Raw genomic sequence first — 9,766 nt, forward strand, 5'->3', positions numbered from 1 at the left:
TTTATTTTGCTTTGATTTTCTGTCTTTACTGGGCTTAATTCCCATTAAATCTTAGAGTAATTTAATAGAAGTCACTAAAAGTAGTCTTCATAATATGAGCAGTGCATTCTTGATAGATCATTTTCACAGCAGACATTTTGACTTGTTCCCGAAGGAAAAACACAGGTGAAGCAGTTTTTTGTTCACGATGGCTCAGTTAAATTAAAGTGTCCCAGTAAGCCCTGACAGTGAGGCAGCATACACATTAACCAGCACCCTGTAAGTAGCTCACCTGTGCTTTTTTTTTAATGCCATCAATGACGCCTGTGCTTTTTCCACGAATGTCTGCATGCTAAAGGTCTATCTGTATAGCTAAGTGTAAAATACACTAACCTTTTGCACTAAACGTGTGGCAGCGTCCAGCAGTTAAAAACACTGCCACCTGGGCTCACATAGGAGCGTTGTCCCTTATTTCTTGGTTTAATTCGAAAGCAAAAAAAGAGGATACAATTTGGAGTTAAACCCACAACTAACCCATCGCCAAGTTAGCAGCACTGACAGGGATGTTTGAGCTGAAACAGCTCGAAGTAAAGCTCAGATAATGATTGACATAAAGGTGCGTCTGTGCGTTTCTCCACTTTAGATACACTGTTTCAGATTGCTTGTGTATGTATGGTTGTTAGTGTTGAAAATAAATAAAAATTAATTAAAAATATCTTAAAATGTGTATCAAAAGCATGAAAATGAGGGATCGAATGGAAGTGATGGGTAAAATGCCATCAGGACTAAGGAAGTAGAGAGGGGGAAAAAAGTCATTAGCACAAATAAATAATGTAAGACAATAACTAAAAAACATAAAACATCTCAGACAGAAAGAAAAAAATGAAAATGATAAAGTCCATGAACAATTTGTGCTTGTGAACAATAGTGCAGTCTCTATTTATCTTTTCAATCATAAGTCATATAGCTGATTTTATTCTACTTTTCTTTTTTTTGGGCAAAATATCACAGATTACATGTAAGGCAGATTCATGACTAACTGCTGCATATTGTAAATTTTGGATTTGAACATCAGCCATTCAGGAGATTACCACCAGGGAAGAAGCATTACAATAGATTGTAAAATGACATGAGAGACTATATAACATGTCATCTGCAATGTTTACTGACTTAAATGTAATATGTATCACAAAAAATTAAGCAAGATATAAGAGAGTTGACCATAAAATTTATTTGTCGTCAGACGCCTTTTTTCTGCTTCCATGTGATTCTAGTCTTTTTTTTTGCTCGTTTGGGGGCTCATATTTTTCAGTGCATATACCATAAACCACAAATTAAATGTGTTCATACTTGTTTTCAGCACCATTGACAGCAGAGACATTAATACCCTTAACTCTTTCATTGCAACAATAACCTGGAGCCACTCTTCAGAGCTGCTTTTTGGAAATGATGTTGATTGTTCTCCTCTGTCAACATGACTGAGCAATCTCTATATATATATAGTTTACTAATGCTTGTCAGACCTGGTCTTGTGATTAGACTTAGCAAATGACAATATTTGGGGTTCAAAATAGAACCAAGACCACTGTGCATCTACATCATCATTAACTAGAGTGAGATTTATTATGAACAAATTCAATGTAGGCTAACTGATATAGTCACAGATTTCAGGGATTAGGGATACAAGGGATGCAGGAAAGTGGTAGAGAACTTTTATTTTGATGAAATTAAAGCATTTTCCACCATAAAATGATGCAGTGATGCATAAAAGGCACACATTGGTGGATAAAAATTAATCAGAGCGCAGGAATTTAAGCGTTGGTCTGAATACCATTTGTTGAAACATGGTTGATTTTGTTTTGTTGAGATTTAGATTATATCTGGCTCCTCATAAAGCCAGATGGATACACAATCACACAAATAAAGCAGTCGTCTATCTTGAAACCTATAATCAATCATCTGTTATTCATATAATTTACATCAATTTTCCGGTTGAATTAATTTTTAAAAGATTATTTGACTATAAAATATCATCATCTTCTATGAGATTAACCTGGAGAGACTCTCAGTTATCAAGTCAATTATTTGCTTATACTGTATCACTGTAACTCGGGCTCTCATTGTTCTCTGTGAGATTCTCTGGACCAAAGGGAACCTGCTGTTACTGTGGGGGCCATAACAGAGACACTTACTTTGTATTTATGGAGAACAAATATATCAACTTTACCTGTATTATATATTTCAAAATGCCTAAATAACCAACTGACTGTTCTGCTGAACATTTTAATGCCTTTAGACGAATGAAGTTATGCACACGCAATTTTCCATAAAGGCTTTAAATGAAATATGAATTGAGTCTTACACTTAGATTGCCACGAGGTGGCGCTACAGTCACGTGAAAATCAGCCAACAGGACTTAACAGGAAGGATGGGTTTTTAACTCATCCTAGTTGAGAGTTGTTTATTGAATGTGCCTTATATCCTCTTTCTTTCCCTTTAGGAATTCATTTGATTATAACCAATATCAAAACAATATAGACAGGTCTGTCGGGGTAAATAAGACGCAATTACACTTAAATTATCATCAGCGTATCAACCGAATCAACAAAAAGTTGGCCAACTTTTTTTTTTTGTTTTACAAATCATTTTAAAATCGTCTTTTCTTACGCAAAATCAGTGTTTAAAAAACATGTCTTTGTTCATATGTTAAAGTGATGTTAAGTGCACCTACTTCAGCTTTCCGGTGAGAAAATAAGACATGACTGTATTTCAAGAAAGCACCGATAAAACAATTTAGCATTCCGTGATGGAGCTTAGTGCGATGATTGTGTCAAGTGGGGGTCTAGTAATATTTTAATGCCGTACCGTAAAGGTTAATTATTACTACTATTACTATTATTAACGATATTATTATTATTATTATTATTATTATTATTATTATTTGAAGGATTGGGAATGAAGGAGTCGAAAAGCCCCAAATTTGCAATGTTTAAAATGTCTGTCACAATTAGGTTTTGTGATAATTATAGTAATAATAATGATAATAATAATAATAATCTCGTTAGCAGATAAGAAGGAACGATGAGAGAAGAACTGCATTGCTGATAAAAGTTTATGTATAAAAAAAACCTTTTATTGCTAAAAACACTTCCAAATTATCCTTTAAAAATAAATCTCTTTCTTTGCCTGGTGCAGGAAATCTGCAACAATTTCAGCAACTTCAGGAACACAAAATTAAGTGCACGAAAGCTTTAATTCAGGTACGTGTGTTTTCAGTAAAATGTTGATATTGCTTATTCATATGTGTAAAGTCAGACATGTAATGAGGGTGGAAACAAGTCCTCACATCATAACCATTTTAAAAAAGAAGTCAGAGTTCACTGACACCGATTCACCAAAGGTCAGATTCTGTTAAAATAAGTCCACCAGAGGGTTACATTTGACAGTCTTGACAGTTCTGTCTTTGGTGTTTTGTCACATGACACATGGCTTTACGTCCTGATAGACACTTTGGTGGTGGTGATGCAGCTGATGGTAGTAAGATCCGCCGGTGCTGGGATGCAGGGAAGAGATTCCGTTTAGGTTCAAAACGAAGTCCTTCCTGTCACACACAGGAGCTGCGTGGCTGGAGTATCGAGACAGTCCCACTGAAAACACACAGGAGGACACACGAGGTCAAATCGTTTCTTTTATAGGGTTATTATTTTTATTCACACTGATGCAAACAAACAAAAAATCTGCGTTTTTATTGTGTTCGTTATTTTCAATAAACAAGTGAGTTTTTAATGAACGAACATTTTAATAAAGTGCTTTTTACGTATTGATTTGCTTCATAGATCATTTATAATTAAGCCATTTATAAGAACAAATTTAGCTTTGTATTTGGTAATAATGCAGTTATAAATAATATCAGTCATAAATAACCGATAAATAGAATTCTTCAATGATCTATTCTGCGGGTATGTAAAAAAAAAACATTAACAAGGAGTTTGTTTTGTTTGTTCTGATGTTATAATCCAACAAGTATACAAATGCTAAAAAATTGTGATAGATAGATAGATATGGTTAAAATGCATATATACTGTGCAGCCATTTTTTCAGAGGGAAGATCTTCCTGATGAACTGGAAAAGAAAAAAAAAAGATAAAGCATTTAGCTAATTTGGTGACTCCAGCCACGTGGATCTTCTTCAACTTCTTTTCTACAACTTGGCAACAAAAATGTGTTCTTATCAGTGGCATCTGATGGGTCTGTTAAACATTAGTAAATCATTTATTAACCATATGAATTAATAACAAGTTATAAAACTTCCACAAGGGGGCTTTATTAGTCTTTAGTTTTGCGTAAATACAATGAAAACATGGAGAACAACACGGAAAACTTTTTTAAAATTGGAATACAGTAAGCAATAAGACACTCTGTATATGTGTTGATTATTATTCTGCTGTGGCTCATAATAAATGCCCTAATGAAGCTGCCCTAAAATTAATTCAAGCTTTTTTTATTGTTGAAAATATGTTTGCGACGTGTTCAATGTCGTTTTCGTTACTTCTTTACGCAGATCTCAACTGTAAAAAGACATGTTGTGCCTGTTTTTATGCATTCTGTAGCACAGAGGCCTTTAGTGAAAATAACAAGTGTCAGATGACAAGAATTCTAAATGTAACAATATGCTATAACTGGCGCATATGAGATTGTGCACACTGAGACAAAAAAACAAAGATTTTACTGTCTGGAGGAAATAAGTTTGGGTCCTTTCAGAGTTTTATTTGTTGCATTTCCCTGAAGGGTCGCTCAGGTTGCACAGTTGACATATTTCAGTCAATAATACTTTATATACAGCTAGCCTATATTGAAAATCTAATTTCTATTTTATTGTAGTTTCCCTGTTTAATTTTTGTGATGTCTGAAAGCCTAAAAAGAGCATTTTATTTTACGCAAATGGCGGTGACTTCTGTTCTGATGGAGAACTCATCCTCTGCAGTTTAATGTTTTCCATCCTTGTGACCTATCAGAGTGCAAATCAGAAAATACAACATGCACATGGCTGCACGATGAGGCTCTACCTGAAATCTCGGAGGAGTCTCGTGCGTTATGGTGCAGATAGCCTTGATCCAGAGAGTAAGATGACATCCCCGTGTGCAGAGCAGAAGAAGTGGGACTGCTCGATGCCAAAGACTGCTGTTTGATGTATGAAGACACACCAGGTGAGCTCCAGTGTGAGGCTGCATTTGCATACGGAGACTGACAGTCCAAAGTGCCTACCATGGCTGGGGAGGACTGCAGGGGGCTGCTGCTGCTGTCCGGGCAATAGTCTGCATTAGAGCCCACCTGACAGGCCGCCATGTACGATGACCCGGAGCCTGATGACATATGTGGGACGTGATGTCCCTCGAAGCCACCTGGCACTGTGTTACCCATCAGGTCTATATTATAGCTGTTGTGGCACCCTAAGGAGCCGGAGGGTGATTGGAAATCAAAGTTTTGCGGCAGCATGGACGTGCCAAACCCGATACCATTCATCATCCTGTACATCGGTTTCAACGCTTGGCATTTCCTACGGAACCCCCGAGGTCTGCGGCGAAAGGAGCCCTCCTCAAACATAAACTCACTGCTGGGGTCGATGGTCCAGTAGTGACCCTTCCCGGGTCTGCCGAGGCCTTTGGGCAGCTTTATAAAACACTCGTTTAGAGACAGGTTGTGTCTGACGGAGTTTTTCCATCCCTGATATGATCCCCTAAAGAAAGGGAAGCGAGCCTGCAAGAACTGATAGATTTCACTCAGAGTAAGCCGTTTGGTCGGTGAGCTTTGAATAGCCATCACAATGAGCGCGATGTAAGAGTATGGAGGCTTTTCAGGGCGCCTCAAACCCGAGTTTCCCTTTTTCCATTTGGGTGATGCGTTGTGCGCGCTCTCCATCACCGGCTGTGCGCTCAGCAGAGTTACATTCAGAGCATCGGCCGCTGGACTGGAGCGAGATGGATCCAAAAGTTGCTTGGAGCTCTCGGTCGTCATGGTTGCGCCTCTTTTTGGATCTTTGGGGGTTCTATAACACGTGCGCAACTGACTTTTACAATATTTCCAACACTTTTAAAGGCTCTCTAATGTGCTAATTAAAAAGTCAGCGTCCTCTTGCGATGCTCTGCGCGTTTATAACCGTGAAAATCAAGAAACACCAGCCGCTGTTTCTCCTTCCTCTCTCTGTCCATCGCTGGCAATAATCCCGCAAGAGGGGGGAATAAAGCTCATCGACTTTGCTTGCGCATATCCACCCGGCCAAACACAACTCGACCACCTATCAATTCTTAAATCTCTCTGCCCCTCTATCCCCCCCCCCAAAATCCCTCCAAGAAATCGCCAGGAACTACTCCCTCCCCATCTGGCCAGGATCCAGACTAGAAGCCGGACACAGCGCAGTGAAGTAATACAAATCTCCTCCCACGACTCACTTTCCAAAACACCTCTGAATGCGTTCGTCAGGCTGATATTTGGTACAGTTCGGGCACATTAAAATCATTCCCTTTGTCTTCAGGTGTACCTGCAAATAGTAAAGACGCCTGCTTGTGGTTTTATTTCGTAAAGGTATAGGAGAGACAGAGTGCTGCAGTGCTCATTTGTCTGGGATCTGTTCAGGGTTAGGACTCTGACATGAGAGGAAGCATGCTTTTTCCATCAGAGCGTGCCAACGTGCCACACACAGTGCACAAGTGTCAGTTTACCTCTTGGGGCCTGGATTACATCCCTGGAGAAATGAACTGATTAGAAACTCCAAATAAAGTCAGATAATGAAATATATTTTGAGCATTGCTATAAATGTGCCCTTTTGTGTCTTGCTAGAGTTTTACACACGTGTCATTGTAGAGCAAGTCACCACTATAAAAGGGCGTTAAATAATTTCCCACACCACCAAAGTTAAAACACAATCAGAATACTAATAATATCAGCAACATCAAACCTGAAACCCCGCTGCGTCCAGGATGCACAGCTGCTTTAAAGGAAATTTACTTTCTAGCCTTAGAAGAATGGGTCTACTTGGAAGACATTTCTTCCTATTGTGGATTCGAGTTGAGCTCGCTCAGGATGCACCATTTGTACAAACCCTTTCCTGCGCATGTGTGGTGACTGAGGCGACAGCTATTTGCAGCGCCAGACAGAAAATATAAATATTGGATGCCTCTATCCGGCAACAGCGAGCTTCATGCACTGAGAAGTAAATACTTATAAGGCAATTTGGTTTTGCATCATAAATCATAAAGGAAAACGAACATAAGTAACAGGGTGCATTCGTACTATTGTATTTTTTATTTTCATTAATATTTTATCTTAATTTTCAAAGTTATTATAATTATTTTATTATTATTATTGTTGTTGTTATAATATTATTAGCCCCATTATTATGAAGAATATTTTTTTTCTATTCATTTCCTTACATTTTAATACAGTATTTTAATATTTTATTTTCATTTTGATCATTATGTTCATTTTTTTATGATTATGAATATGATGTTTATGATGGTTATTTTTCGCCATGTTATGAATAGTTTTTCAATACATTTTCTTACATTTATAGACATTATTATTATTATTATTATTATTAGCCTCGTAATGGGGTAGAATATATAGAAATTGTCTTACATTTAAAAATCTCTATTTTACTCAGATTTCTATTGTTATTTTATACCCACCTTCATTTTTTATTGTGGCTACAATTAGTATCAGTATTGTTAATGGTCGCCCTGTTTTAGGGAAGAATATTTCTTTCTATAAATTTTACATTTAAATAAAACATGAACAAAATAACTGCTCAAAGGCCAGTAAGCATGAGGCTTATACAGGAAGAGGCTAGTGTATGTAACATGCCCACACACTTGCAGCCAATCCCTGGCAGAGCTCTCAAAGAATTTTTCAAGGTGAGTCACATAACACACACCCAGATAACCGTTATTGCTTTGGCACCTCATACAGGTGTCAGTCCCAATTTGTCTCCACATGAACCAGTGACTAATCTTAAAACAATAAAAAACGGACACCATCATTAGTTAGATTTTATTTCGACCTTTTTTATCTGAAAGAAAGGCATAAACAAAGTGCATATCTTTAAACAAACAATAACGTCATTGGAAAGTTCAGTAACATACACAAGCAACTGTGTATAAAATGTGATCTGTTGCTTCAAGATGTACAAAAACAAGTATAACACTCTAGCAACACAATGACGTCCATTGGAAAATCCTCCTCTGTGTCCATCATCAGTGCACATTGATGATTTTAAATCACCAAATAAAAATGTTCATTTGTGATATTGCAACACTGTGTGTGAAAGCAGCCCATAGTCACAGGCGTTGGGCACATGCGCAGCACAGGAGTCCATACAGCAGGCTGCCTTGACGTATGAAAATGAGGCAGGTGGATTTGAATGTGGCATCATTTGTTCAGTGTAGCGCGGCCAGGTGAAGGCAGGGTGGAGAGGTAAATGTTCCTTGTTTGTGTCCCTCTTGAATGGCTTGCTGAGGATGCTGTCTATCGCGAATGAACTAGTAAACTTGACACATGAATCAGTCTTTGGTGCAGCCTGCTGAGTGCTCTGCGGCTCCTCTGGGTGCTCGGACACCTCTGGCGCCCTTAACTTTTTATCAATGCGCTTTCTCCTGCGCCTGAACACCCCGTCAGCAAAGGTGTACTCGCTTTGAGGATTGAGCATCCAGTAATTATCCTTCCCCCAAGGTCTGGACGGGTCCCGGAGCACTTTGAGAAAGCAGTCATTCAGAGACAAGTTGTGTCGAACTGAGTTCCTCCAGCCGGTGTAGCTGCCTCTGAAAAACGGAAATCTTTTCATCAGATAGTCGTTTATTTCCGCCAAAGTCAGACGTCCAGAGGGGGAGTCCCGGATTGCCATAGCGATGAGAGCGATGTACGAGAATGGGGGCTTGGGTCTCCGTGTGTACGGCTTGGACTTGGTGGTGCTGGTGCATGGAGTAACAGGTGGAGGGCTGTGCGCCACGCTGTCCCCATCCGACCCCAGCTCCTCCTCAGTAGACAGAGGAGAGCGCACACTCCCCTCCGCATCACTGGACATCTCGAAATGCTTCATGTCATAGTGGCTTCCACACAACACCTCCAGCTTCATGCTCTTGGATGAAGTTATCCTGTATCTCTCTGCGTAAAGTCCGGACCCTCTGTGCGTCAAGACGCGGATTCCTCCCCAGCTATCATACCTGACCGAGTGCTGAAGCCAGTCTCACCTACAAATGTGTGTGAGCAGCTGTTTATAGCCGACTCACCTCAGGACCAACCCAGGAGGGCGGAGCTAAATGATTAAAAAATATTTGGAGCATCTCAAAACATCTTGCGTGCATGATGGTCTGTAATAAAACTGTGATCATAATAAAAGTTTTACCATGCGCCCATAAAATAGTATTTAGCAAAGATCATGTTCAATGAAAACACTATTCGCTATTCAGTTCACTATTCACTTTGTTCCCTTCTTACCTGCGAAACGTGACCTGGCAGACACCTTGGGACTATTTCACCTGAGACAACCAGGTGGCGTATGTTTCCTTTGTATTTAAAGGGTGTGGTGCCTGCAGGTGCTGCAGTGTCATTTATCTATTTCAGTCAGCACTGTAACCCGGGCGATGCAAAAGTCCTATATAGAAGCACGGACTTTGTGGTACTTTTACTTCGTTTTCTTTCTTTAAAAGAGTTATTTTGTGTCTCTTTGTAGTCATTTATGTCTCTTTGAGGTACTTTTGTGTGCGTGTGTTAATTATTTCAGTGTACCAGGTTCA

General features: G+C 39.1%; 2 protein-coding genes across 2 annotated transcripts; both read right to left on the reverse strand.

Annotated features, from left to right (window-relative positions):
* Window positions 1–3,178: 3,178 nt before the first annotated feature.
* On the reverse strand, window positions 3,179–6,227 carry foxf2a (forkhead box F2a). The gene is made up of 2 exons (XM_042498300.1): window positions 5,045–6,227; window positions 3,179–3,626 (listed from the first exon to the last, which is right to left on the reverse strand). The coding sequence occupies exons 1-2, from the start codon at window positions 5,991–5,993 to the stop codon at window positions 3,454–3,456; spliced, it is 1,122 nt and encodes a 373-aa protein (XP_042354234.1). The 5' UTR covers window positions 5,994–6,227; the 3' UTR covers window positions 3,179–3,453.
* Window positions 6,228–8,010: 1,783 nt separating this feature from the next.
* On the reverse strand, window positions 8,011–9,208 carry foxq1a (forkhead box Q1a). The gene has a single exon (XM_042498370.1). It carries the CDS (start codon window positions 9,103–9,105, stop codon window positions 8,269–8,271), a length of 837 nt encoding a protein of 278 aa, XP_042354304.1. The 5' UTR covers window positions 9,106–9,208; the 3' UTR covers window positions 8,011–8,268.
* Between the last annotated feature and the right edge of the window lie 558 nt (window positions 9,209–9,766).

The sequence above is a fragment of the Plectropomus leopardus genome, chromosome 12 (assembly GCF_008729295.1).
Source record: "Plectropomus leopardus isolate mb chromosome 12, YSFRI_Pleo_2.0, whole genome shotgun sequence".
Taxonomy (NCBI): Eukaryota; Metazoa; Chordata; class Actinopteri; order Perciformes; family Serranidae; genus Plectropomus; species Plectropomus leopardus.

Bases quoted from the DNA above. Each gene is read 5' to 3' on its own strand.
- foxq1a (XM_042498370.1), bottom strand. From the start codon at position 9,105: ATGAAGCTGGAGGTGTTGTGTGGAAGCCACTATGACATGAAGCATTTC.
- foxf2a (XM_042498300.1), bottom strand. From the start codon at position 5,993: ATGACGACCGAGAGCTCCAAGCAACTTTTGGATCCATCTCGCTCCAGT. The intron at 3,627-5,044 runs GTAGAGCCTCAT...GTGTGTTTTCAG, and splicing joins AGACTCCTCCGAGATTTCAG to TGGGACTGTCTCGATACTCC.